This window comes from Harpia harpyja, chromosome 13 (genome assembly GCF_026419915.1).
Source record: "Harpia harpyja isolate bHarHar1 chromosome 13, bHarHar1 primary haplotype, whole genome shotgun sequence".
Lineage (NCBI taxonomy): Eukaryota > Metazoa > Chordata > Aves > Accipitriformes > Accipitridae > Harpia > Harpia harpyja.
Window position 1 is genome coordinate 33,880,793 of NC_068952.1, and position 12,900 is coordinate 33,893,692.

The window sequence follows — 12,900 nt, forward strand, 5'->3', positions numbered from 1 at the left end:
TCTATCCTAAAACACTTAACAGGCTATTCAAGTCGCTATTATTTATGCCTCTTTGACAATGAGCGTTGGATCTCCTGTAATTATAATAGGCAAGTTTTGAATAGTTGAGTTTTAAGTCTTTTTCTGTTGTTTAGTCCTGAAGAAGAATCTTCATCCTCTTCCAGCGATGAAGATGAAGATGACAGGAAACAAAGTGACGAGTTATTAGGAAAAGTTGTGTGTGTGGACTGCTTCAGTGTGGATAAAAAGAAAGCTCTGTGGTTTCCAGCTTTGGTAAGAGTTTCATCTTTAGTTTAATTTTGTAAAGTTTCATTCATTTTCTAGGCATCAAAGAAAGGTGGTTTGGGGTTTTTTGGTTGTTTTTTAAATTTTTGATGGATTAATCTGTATTTTTATTAGAACTTAACATGTTTCTTCAAATTGGACTGTATCATAATAGTCTAAGGAAATATTACATATGTAAATATGTTTGTTTACAAAAGTGATTGCTAACATGGCTTTAGTTTTTCCAAACAGCCAGAGTTTATTGACCTAATTCTAGTTCAACAATGTGTTTAGTGCTATTGAACTAAAATTTCAGGGCTTTTTTCCTAGGCTATTGCATGTTGTTTTTCTGAGCTTTCAAGTTTTATCAAGGAAGAAAATAAAGAAGTGCAAAGAGAGGGGAAGTTTAGTGATTACGTAGATATTACTTTTCTAGGTTCAATATAAACACATTTGATAATAAAATAAAATTTTTTTCTTTGTTGCTATGGGAGGTAGTGAAGAATTGCCAATAAATTTCCTTTAAAACAACATTGTAGTCTTTTAGTACAAATATTTGCTATCTTCCTTTATTCTGTTTTAAAGACACTTTTTTTACAAATAAACGTCTAATAAAGTATCACTGTTAGTCTAAGGATTGCATATAGACTGACTGATATATTTTGAAATTAATGTATTTCCATATGTGGTACCTTCTAGTACCATGCTTTTTAATTTTTATTTTATTTTATTATTAATTGTAAATATTTGAATAATTTCTCCCTAGCAATGAAAGCTTTAAATGTTTATCTAGTTTCAGGAAGACCTGTGCTCTGCTTTTGAAAAGATGCCATACAGTAACATTTAACTCTTCTTGGTGTGTGCAATAGCTCTCAGTTGCAACTTTCTACTTGTCACCTCCTGTGTCTTGTAATGTAGTCCAGAGGCTTTCTACCAGGACTTCTTTTGGAAAAGTTGGTGGGAGAGAATGAGTCATTGAAGTCTTTCTACAACAAGGGAGAGGGCAGAATACACAAGGAGACTTCATGTTAATGACAGATAGCTTTAACAGAGGTTTTCAGTAATAGACAAGAAAATCGAGCTGTTTCTTTACTGAAAGCTGCCATCAAGATCGATGCAATATCGCCTACCTCACATTTGCACTCTGAGAAGTGGTCAGTTAGACTGGCTTGAGCTGTTTTATGTCCGTGTTGGGTTAGCCCTTCTAGCCATGCACATGACAGCAGTTTCCATGGCAGCCTCTCTGGTAGGTATTGGGCTTGCATGTGACTAATGTAGTGCTACTCAGGATAGCTGCGGGTCAGACCTTAAAGTTTATCTGAATTGTTGCTTGTGCTCCCAAGGTATACTAAAGATAAACGCTGTTACTTCTTTGGCTTTCATTTGGAGATTGGTATAGCTCATTCTTCATGGAAAGCTTCCTGCAATGAATGAGAAGCAGTAGGGGGATAAAGTTCGAGGGTGGAGCTCGTTAACTCTGAAATAGCTTATCCTAGATTAACTGTTATTTTAGTGATCAGGTTTATAGCTCTGCAAATAAACATCATATTGCATTTAACCTGAAGGGTTTTGCCAAAGAGTAGATCTATGCCCCAAATAGCTGCTTTTTTTTCTTTTTATCCCCTCCCCTGTAGCTATGCCTCTCCATTCTTTTTAGCTTGTAAGCAGGTTACCTCTACTGTATCAACAAAGTAATTTTATCTTATTACTGATAAATTTTGCTTTAACTTTGTATTACGCTAATTGTAATTATGTGAATAATGAAATGAAAATTCAGGTTTAATATGCTGAAGAATACGTATCCCAGACTTACTTTGTTATTAATGATATTGTGTACAGATGTGTTTTGTGTATAAGCACAGAGGACATTGTGCAAGTTTATTATGTGAAAAGAAGTTCAGGGATTAGTCTAAACCTTTATAGCAAGTAACAGTTAAGATTAGTGGTGGAAACTGATTACTTTGGATATCAGTCCTATAACCAGATAGCCTGTCACTTATAAATCTGTAGAGGTCTAAATTTGGTAAAAATTATTCTGAGGACCCAGTGATTGACTACCTTGTTTTAAGACTGCATGCATGGGTTTTTTCTGGGGGTAGTTTTTTTGGTTTTGTTTTTTTGGGGGGGAGGGGGGGGGTTGACAGCAGTGCGTAATTGTAACTGTAAAAAGGCCTGACAGTTGCTCCTTGTGTCAGGTGTGATTTAGTAAGCCTTACAGCATTGCTTAGTTTTAATGTGTACTTAAATGCTTTTGGAAGGTGCAGTGAGGAAGTCTGCTTGCAGCATTTTCAGGAAATAGAGTTTACATAGGATCATCTCTCTCATCCTCTATGACTCCAGTAGAGTTTGTTTTGCAAGGAAATCGAGAAAACTTGATTCAAGCAAAATTGAGGTGATGTTGCTTGATGTGAAGGCACTAGATGAGGTTGTGGTAAGCTGTTTTCCAATCTCTGAATGGATTTCTGATTACTGAGATCTTGATGCTTCTAGAAAACCAATAGCTAAAGCCAGAAGGGCCTTTCTCCGTTTTTAGAGAGCTGGGAGTCTGTACCTGTCTGTTTCAAATGGGGGATGATAATCACTGTCTTTTACCTTGATATTAAAACACTGTTGCAAACTATATCTCAAACTGCCTTTCAATTAGTAAGTTGTAGTTTTGTAAAGTAATTTCTTTGGATACTGTAGAATGCATTGAATTTGGAGACTTAGGCTGTTAAGTTTTGTTTTTCTTGAGAAGCATATTTAGCCTATGCTCTGTGATATGCAAGCTCTGCTTCCAAATCAGTTGGAGCTTTTGACTTTACCTTCTAAAATGCTATATGGCTGGTGACCTATGTAAGGAGGAAAAAAAACTTTTGTCATGCAGTATCTTTGTGTGTTTGGTGGAAAAAGTAGGACTGAAAGCAGTTGGTGTAAGAGAGGAGAGGTATTTACCAGGGCTAAATTAGGGCTGCAGTCATTTGCTGCTCCTTGGGGTTTCGTAGCAGCCAGAATTTTCTTAAATTTCAGGGAACTACACACATTTTGAGAGAAGAGAGATGAGTGATGGGGAGGGTTGCTTTTCTGTTCTGTATCTCTGGAAATCCAATATATATTTTTTATTAAATTCCTGAAGCTTTTTTGATTAGCGACTTGTATACGGGTTTAACAAAACCTAAATAGCATTTAAATTGCAACAAATAATTAGTATGTTGTCTTAGTGCTAGACTTGATTAGTCTACTTCTCGAATTAAAGAACCTATCATAATACTTGTACTTGAGGCACTCTTTTCTCCTAGGTAGATAACTTATGAATCCTCCATTATAAAATTGCATTTCATAGGTTCCGGATGCCTTTGTTTTTGAAACTGTGTGTGATTACATCCTTGCAATTCCTGTAAGTTTTTCAGAAGAGGTCTCTAACTCGGGTGGCAGCACTTGGTGGAATTTCTGTCCTTTTAGGATGAGGAGTAGAATAAGCTATAGTGGCATGACAGGGACTTAACTTTTGTCAGAATGCTGTTCCTACTTATGTCTCTGGCAGCAGCTGTCAGTTCCCTCCAGGAAGCGAGCATGAGCTCGTGCATTCAGTAATTTCAGGAGGTTATCACTCCTGCATTTTGAGGGATCTCAGTTGTTCTCATGTCAGTGTCTAAAGAGAAAAGAGCCCCAAAGGTTTTTGAGAAGCATTCGTATATACTATTACTCTCTTGTTTTTCCTTTTTCTCTCTAAACTTTGCATTTGTAATATCTTTGCAGGTGGTTTGTCCAGATTGTAGTGATGATATTGCAGTGAAAAAAGACAATATTCTCGTTCGCTCTTTCAAGGATGGCAAATTGTGAGTAGGAATGTAGAGGTTGATAACTGAATAAAATCTCTACCGGTCAAGTGAAGTGTAGTATGAGATGCATTGGGTAAAGTATTAATAACATCAGTAAGCTCAGTAAGTTTCTGCCAAGATTTTTCTAATGTTTAGAAAACCGTTAACACCCTACATTGTGATGAAATTAGTCTTGAACTTTGTCATTATTAATAATGGGATGCATAAACCTATCTGTCTTAGTTTTAATTTGATTGTTACAATGGTGGCAAACAAAGCAGTATTTCGTGACTTTGAGAATGGCCTGAGACTCTTTCCTGCTCTGGTTGGAATAGAGCACTGGTTTTCAGAGATGTGGCTGTAAGCTTATACAGCTACAGAAAGGGTTGGGTGGGGGTGTGTGTATGCATGCATGTACACCACATGCATACACAGAAATTCTCTTTCTTTTTTTTGAGGTAGTAAGTCCCATTGTTTATCTCAGTCTAGACTACAACTACATATTATCATGCTCTTTGAAAAGAGCTGTAATACTACTCAAAGTAGGAAAGAAGAAACATAGAAAACCAGACTGTATGGTATTTGCAACAGAATAAGGAACTTTGTGTTCTTAAACTCTTGTTGGTCAGGGACAGGGTTGATGGGTGACAATAGAATTATTTTTTCTAGGTTTTAGTTTTTATTTTAGAAGTTGCAGCTATCTATTGTGCTTGGTTCAATTTAACAGAATGCTTTTGCAGAAAGGATATAGAAATATTTAACAGTTTCATTGTGGTTTAATTACTTACTAAGTCTAGGCTATCGCTTTACCATTTGGTAGTTATTCAGGCATCAATGCACGTCACTGGACAAACACACATAAGCATGTGTGCACACAAACACATACCCCTCCACCCCCCAAAGCTGCAGTTCATATTTGCTTCCTTAGATATAGCCACAGTAGAGCAAGGTAGGGTTTTGTTGTTTGTGGGTGACTAGTTACTTGCTAAATTAACATGAGGTTTTTGTTAAGCAATATATATTTGGGAGATTCCAGAAACTACCTGTTAGTGGAAGAAGAATGCTTTCTTTAATATGCACTGAATGCGTATGAATGGTCTAAGCAAATTTATGTAGAATTTTTGTTTTTAATCCACTAACTGACTAATACCATACCAGACTAACACTATAGAACTATCAAGATATACTTCATATGCTTCTTCTGTATGTTTAGTAAGTGTGTTATAGTCTTAGTGATAGCTCTGTGTTATACTGTTGATTTAGCTTTAAAATATTTTAATTTTTTTTTAACACTTTCTAAATTATCTAGCGTTTCTGTGCCAAGAAAAGATGTTCGGGAGATCAGTGAAACTTCACCAAAGCCTGATGCTTTGTTAAAACAAGGTAAAAATAACTTTCTGTGAGAAAGTACATGTGTATGTATTTACTTTGTTACGTAAATTGGACCAAATTTATGGTAGATTGGTTCACGTCTTAAAAATGCTAAAATACAGGATCTTTTCCTGTAGCATAATATGTTGAAGGAGAACACTTCTGAAAATCTAGAGGAACTTTAAAAAAAACCCCAAAACCAGAACATTCCCCCCCCCCAACAATAAAAACCCCCACACCCCCAAAAAAACCCTAAACAAAAATGCCCCACTCTACTGCACTTGTTTTAAATGTAGACATGCCAAACAAGGATATAATCGATGCACACTGGCTTTATAGGTTATTTAGTATTTGGCCTTTTGCATTAGACCTTCATAGAGTTATTCTCACCATAGTACCCCTAATAGTTATAATTAAGTTGCCTTTATGCACTCTCAAGACACTGGAATTGTGGCTTCATTTGAAAGTTTTAAGTTTGTGTGATCAAACTCTTGGAATTAGCTTGTGCTTATTTCTTCCTCCTTCTCCTCCCTGTTCAATATATGTAAACCACAGTGCAAATGTGTTGGAATAGGGGTTCTCTCAATTAAATTCTCATATATGCCCTAATACAGAAGATCCTTATTTGTGTCTATAGACACTAACATGGTAATAGTCCTAATAATAGCTCTGAATAATTTGATGTGCAGAGGACACTAGGCCAGTTTGGCTGGGCAAGACAAGTAAGGATGGACAACATGGGGCTGTTGTTGAGGTTCTTGGAATTTGGGGGTGGTATTGTTAATTAGCAGTCTTTCCTCCTTCTCCCCTGCCTCCCCCCTCTCCCTGACTACTTTTTTTGATTAAAACATTTGGTCAAATTGATACTCCCTGCAGTGCTAACAAATGCTGGTCCTTTTACAGCTTTTGACCAAGCCCTTGAATTCCGTAAAAACAGAACTGTTCCTAGTAACTGGAAAACAGAATTGAAAGAAGACAGCTCCAGCAGTGAAGCTGAAGAAGAGGAAGAGGATGAAAAAGAAAAAGAGGATAACAGCAGTGAGGAAGAGGCAAGTGAAGTTAGTAAAGGGCATAGATACACAGCTGATAAAAATTAGCAAGACTGTAATATTTAAGTAGGTCTTTTTAACATTTGGGACCATGTAACATGTTAACATAGGCAACATTATTGCCTCTCAGCTTTCCATAACAAAGATGAGTTAATGTGAAAATATCAACTTGAAAATGCTATTGTAAATAGCTGCTCACATAAATGGTGATAAACTTTTCTCCTGCCTGTAGAGGTGTTACCCCAGTACATACCTGTGACTTACCACACATTCCAAGCCACAGGGAAGTTTGCTACCTTTTACACAGGAGCTCCATCTGAGGAGGCAGCTCTAAGCTGTTACTGACCTGCGTTCTTGACATAGTGGAAAAATAAACCAAACTAGGCTGGCATGGTCCTGCTGTTGTCTCCTCCTCCCTGGTGTCTCTGTCACTCTCTCCTTCTTCCCCTTCTACCTTGCCCTTTCCTGCCCCCAAATTGCTATGCTAGGCCTACAGCTGTAAGTCCTCTTGTAAAGCAGGTACTGCAAGTAGTTTGGACTGTCCTTTCCCTGCTTCTAGGTGTAGAAAATAGAGTTTACTGGTTTTGGAGTGGTGAAAAGTGAAAAATTTTGAAACCTTTAGATAATTACCAAGAAATCTGAGTTGTTGTACCTCTCTCTTATCCTGGTCTACTGAAGAATTGCTTCACTACAAGCTGTCGCTCTGGATACCCTGATGTAAAGAAGCAAAAGAGCTTTCAATTAAGGCATTAGCCCATGCACTCCTCTTCCACCTTTCTTCTCGAGTCCTACCTCATGCTTGGTTTTCTAATTATCTGTTCTTTCCTCCCAGCCTCCTGTTCAGATAAAAATGAAGACAAGAGGAAAGAAGAAAATTAGTGGAAAGAACTTTATTTCACAGCTGGCTGTGAGGCTGGAAGAGAGGCTTTTGAATCTTGTACTTCCTCTATACCTTCTGGTGGTACTCAAAATCTGTATCTGCCCATTATCACTTTTTCTCTCAGTATGGTTTGAGAGCTGTTCTCTAATTTGTTATGCAACTGCCAGTAATGCAGTAGACTGAAATTCCCATCGATAGTGGAATTGTAAAGGAGAAACTGAACTGGTTTGGGCCTTAAATGGTTGTTACTGCCTTTCTCTCAATACCTCCTCCCTGGAGATTGTGGCTCTGGCCTACCAGAAGATGGTGGTCCATCTTTTATTCGTTCATTTATTTATTTTAAGATTTGTTGGGAGACTGCAAAGGTGTGAAGTAAAAACTTTGCCACCTCTCCATGCTGATGAGGTCATCCTGCCTCCTCTTTAAGCTCACAGGAGATTATCCAGCTCTGATCAAAAGTTACAAAGCCCAGTTATTTTGAGAAGCAAGGAGTACTTCCTTGGGCTTAGCACAATTCCTGAACTTTCAGAGCAGGTTCATGTCCGGCCATGGGCATGATCAATGTAGATAGGTTTGTACCTATGCAGGTTGACACACAGTCTTTATATAGTGCTCATTCCCTCGCTACTTTTAGGTGAAAAATTCAGAGTCTTTAGCTACAGTGTTTGTAAATATTTGTACACCTTCTCTCTAGTTCCTCTTAGTTGCATGTGATGTTGTATGAGCTAGTCTTTCCATGTGCTAGACATGAAGATCTCATCTCAGGCAAATATTTTGGGATTTACTGTGACATCTTGTGTGATTGATTTCTTCTCCAGTATCCAATGTTTCAGTCACCTGCTGAACTAGCATATTTTTTTATTATTATTTTATTTTTCTTCTCTCTCCTCAGTTGTCAATGGCATGTGCGCCTTCACCTGCCTTCGAGCAGTTTCTGCAGCCTATTCTCTCTCTCCACTTCTTTTTTTTTTTTTTTTTTTTTTTAATTAGTTTGTGCCTGTAACCTCCTGGCTATCTGGCTATCAAGCAGCATCTCTTCTCAAACAGACCTGTGGGCCTGCTCTTAGGGCTTTGTTATCCATGTGCAGATTGTTCTAGTGCTTTCCAGGACATGAAAAATTCTCACTGGTGGCCCTCAGGCCATCCATGTGGTCCTGGTACCCATGAACCAGAACAAACAAACAAAAAACTCGCCTCTTACCTGTGTCACTGCAGGCTTCATATATAGATGCTCCTATCCTATATATATATTCACACACACTCCTATAGGTGTTCCTATATATTTCATGTAGTTATATAGGTGCTCCTATCCTATAGAGATAGGAGTTGACATGCAAATCCTCTCTAATTCTCTTCTAAGAGGAGGAGTGAGGAGTTGCTTCTCCGCACCCTCCTCCCCCCCCTTGTTTTTTTCCAAATGGAAGAGACTGGAAAACAGCCTTCCTTCCCATTACTAAATCTGACAGTAGGTAAAAGAGTTGACAAAGACCCTCTCTTTTAGTGCTGGGGTGTAATAAGATGTGAATTTTGTGTTGCAAAAAGCATGTTGCTGCTTTTCTGGACTTCATTATCATATATATAAGCCACTTTCTTTTACCTTTGTGACATGGACAGATACATTAGAGACTGCAGAGTGACCTGCTAGCACTATGGTTGTCTAAGTTAGAAATAAGCAAAGATGACAGACTATGACATGCCTGCTTCAAACCATTATCTGGGAAACCTTGTCATCTAACTTCATGATTATTTAAGAGATTCTGTGAATGTTCAGGGATTATTAACAGATATTATTATCGTAGTATAATACAAGCTGATTTTGTAGAGATTCTGAGACAGTTGAAAATGCTTTTCAGAGGCATGCAGGGTCTTATGCTTCCCCCCTTAGCATGCTTTCTTAGAACTTTTTCTTCAGGCATTGGATCTTATGGTGAGAAAGGAGTGGCAGTGTTTTATTCAGCTTCTTCATCACCATTGCTTTAGTTCCCCTAATACTTAAAAAGCATACATTCCTTCTTAAACCCTTTGTTGGGTTTCCTGAAGGTTTAGTTCAATGACCACCCCCTTCTCCCCTAAATGATTTGTGGGACCATTTTCTTATGGTAGGTGTTCTCTTGTTGGTGAGGAACATGAGAAACCCAGTAGGTGCTCATGATCTCTTTGCCACGATCCAGCATATGCTGGTAAAAGTCCTTTCCAAGTACCTGTCACGTGAGATTAAAACAAACAAAAGCAAACTCCAAAACTGTATTGATTCCACTCAAGTTGTTTGTTCTCTATGCTCATATTCAAGTTTTACGATTGCAAGCTGAATCCTTTGCTTGCTAGTAGTGTTTCCTTTAGCACCTTTGTCTGTGAAATGTGAATGTTCTTAACCAGGCGTTTGTCTGTACTATATGCAAGGCTGCAGCATCACTTCGTGCCTGTCGGTGAAGAATTGCTAGATATGCCTGATGTCTGATGCCCCCACCCTGTGAGGATGTATCTAGTCTACTGGTTGCAGCTCTCTACCCAGCCTTTCCTTCTTGCTCATTGAAGTAGCCTGCTCTGAACTTTGCTGGTATACTAGGTATCAGATAGATGCTCATCACATAATGTCCCCCGCAGAGACTTTCCTTTTGCATTGCCTTTGCAAGACTGTGGAATGTGTTAATTGCATTTCTGTTGATAATTATGCCTAAATGACAACTGTTTCAGCATATTATGAATACGGGTTCTTCAGTTTTTGCCTCTTTGCTCTGATATGTCCTCCAAGTGCATTTAATGGAGGAGTAGTAGTATAGGATAAGTAAAAAACCTACTCACTGGTAATAGTTATAGCCTTCCTTGACCTTATTTTCAGCCATCCATCTCTTTATTATATAGCTTTGGCAGATGTTGTGGGTTTTTTTGTTTTCTCTTGTTTTTTTTTCTTTTCTGTTGTGTTCGATAATGATACTCTGTTTCTATTGATTCCTCAACTGTCTTGCTGTAACTTTAAAGACAATACGTTTTGTCCCCTTGCTTCAGGGTAGGTGAAGCTTTAATATTTAGTATAAGGAGGCTGTTGAAGGATGGAGAAGATAAACATGGAATGAAAATACACTGAAGAAAAATAATTTCTTTTAGATTTACTGAATAACTTTTATTAATTATTTTTTGAAACTTTACAGGTAGTATTAAAAAAGTATGCAGAAAATTAATTAACTTATATTTGGCATATTGTTTTGAAGTAGCTTAGTCATCAGAATTTCTAAGAATTCTGATTATATTAACATCTTATTGTTACTGGTTGTGGCAAGTCGCATTTCCTAAGGAAATTAGGAAGTGTTATAAAATAAGCCATAGTGCTTTGTTGTGAAACTCCACTGTTTATTTATCTAAGTAAATCTGATACAAAGGTTTATTCATACAATGAACTGAACATCCAAAATATCCATTGTTACTTCAGTTCTGGGATTGATCCTGATCACCATGTATTCAGCCGGTACCCCATGGCAGTATGCATGCAGTGCCATTGGCTGCGGTTTGCCAGTACTGTGGATTAGAACTCCTAAGAAAGTGCAAGCACTATTTTCTCTTTCACTTCATCCCTGAAAGTGACTTAGTGTATCCAGGCATCAAGGAATCACTTAACTGCAATAGAAATAAACCTGAGATTTCTGATACAATCTGTTGATCGTTAATAGTGGTGTCTCCCAGACTTTCTGCATAAATGGACAAAATTGAGACTACATCTTGATTTATGATATCAGTTATCATACTTCAGTGATCAATCAAAAATCCAATTTCAATGTGTCTTTACAGTTATTGTTTTATATATTTTGAAAAACTGTTTGTAGTTTATAAAACTTACTTCCATGTGTCCTAGTACTGAGAGCATGCTTCTCTTTGTATGGTGTCCTGTTGCTGACTACAGTAAAAAAAACTTGAACATTTGAACCTAAATTACAACTGCCATATGTTTCTTAATGAAGGACTGTAACTCAAAATAGTGATAATTTGCTTGTGTGCATTACTTTGAACAGGAGGAAATAGAGCCGTTTCCCGAAGAACGAGAGAACTTTCTTCAGCAATTATACAAGTTCATGGAAGACAGAGGTAGGCATCTTAATCTTTGACTTGTAGAAGCTGAAGATAGATGTATTGCTTAGCAGTACTTTAAAGAATTGAGTCTGTAAACTAGTGGTGCTTTGCAGTTCTGTTTTGGAAACAGCGAGACTGTACTCATCACTTCTGACTTCCCTGCTCCTTAGAAGATAAGTCTGTCACTTGACTCTTCTCCTAAAATACAGTCACTTACTCCTGCTTCCAGAAATGAATTGTTAATACCTCATATATCCTAGTATATTTTCTACTTAGAGTGTGTATAATCAAGTATTTAATATCCTCAATCATATTAATGTATATGCTCAGTTTAATAACTTTAAAATACTTAAATAAAATAAAATTTAACCACCCCCTACTTCTTAGGATCATGGGAAAAAGCATTTAGTTTGTGCTACTTTTCTTGTGTGAGTCCTGATCGCTTAAATGCATGAGCATTATCGGTAAGGTAGATTGAAATGTTTTTAAAAACAAATGCCATTTATTATATCAAATCTTTACCAGGTATTTATACACTGCAAGTACAATGTCTGTGGAGGCAGGGGTGAAGGTGATTGTATTTAAATTAGTATTATAACTAGTTAAATTAATATCTTTTTTAATTACATGTGAAGATGAGTTGAACTGTTTACAAGAGTTGACAATGTGGTAGCTACTGCTAGTACAGTAGCATAGGAAGTTTCAGCTCTGAAGCATTGTGGGATTTGTTCTTGGGGAGGTATTTTGATTGTAGTAAAAGGACTGCGCTGGTATTTTTAGATGTAATTGTTTCAGCGGGTGAAATAAAAATATGTATAATATAGGTAGCAAGAAAAGTTGCATCATTTGTGCATGTTCAGTAATATATGGAAGAATGCATATGTATGAATTAAATTACATTACTGAACTACAGGGAAAATGGGTTATTAAGACTCTTGGGTTTTAGTTTGATGCACCACATGCATGAGGTGGTCAGAGGGAGGGATTTACAATACTGTATTTAATAGTGTAGTAGTGCATATGATGTGGATTTCATGTTATTCTGAAAAAAATACTTCAAACCACTGTAATAACTGCCTTCGTTCACAGGGACTCCTATTAACAAACGACCTGTATTAGGATATAGAAATTTGAATCTCTTCAAATTATTCAGACTTGTACACAAGCTTGGAGGATTTGATAATGTGAGTATTAGTATGAGTAGTATTCCAGAGCCATAAAATCTGAGGATGCTGTTTATTTTTGTTTAGTGATAAAGAAGAGTCTTACACAGGAGCTTTAGACATAGGAAAATTGAATACTACAGCTACGTAAGACACCCTGTAGCTCTGAAAAACATGCTTTAACAGGAACCAGAAACAAATTACATTCTAAATAAATGCCACATCATCTCAGCATGTTTAATTATTGCTGCATAAAATCAGCCAGCATGTGTGTTTCTGTGATATTTCAAGAAATGTTTGGTAAAGTTGTT

The 12,900-nt window shown here is 37.1% G+C and overlaps 1 protein-coding gene across 2 annotated transcripts in view; it reads left to right on the top strand.

Moving 5' to 3' along the window:
* The window catches only part of ARID4B (AT-rich interaction domain 4B), a 93,957-nt gene that overhangs the window by 46,716 nt on the left and 34,341 nt on the right, over positions 1-12,900 (top strand). For both annotated transcript variants that reach the window (XM_052805359.1, XM_052805360.1), the window contains exons 8-13: positions 135-273; positions 4,003-4,082; positions 5,374-5,447; positions 6,339-6,484; positions 11,369-11,441; positions 12,516-12,610. In XM_052805359.1, the coding sequence (XP_052661319.1) occupies positions 135-273; positions 4,003-4,082; positions 5,374-5,447; positions 6,339-6,484; positions 11,369-11,441; positions 12,516-12,610 (607 nt within the window). The remainder of the gene's footprint in view (positions 1-134; positions 274-4,002; positions 4,083-5,373; positions 5,448-6,338; positions 6,485-11,368; positions 11,442-12,515; positions 12,611-12,900) is intronic.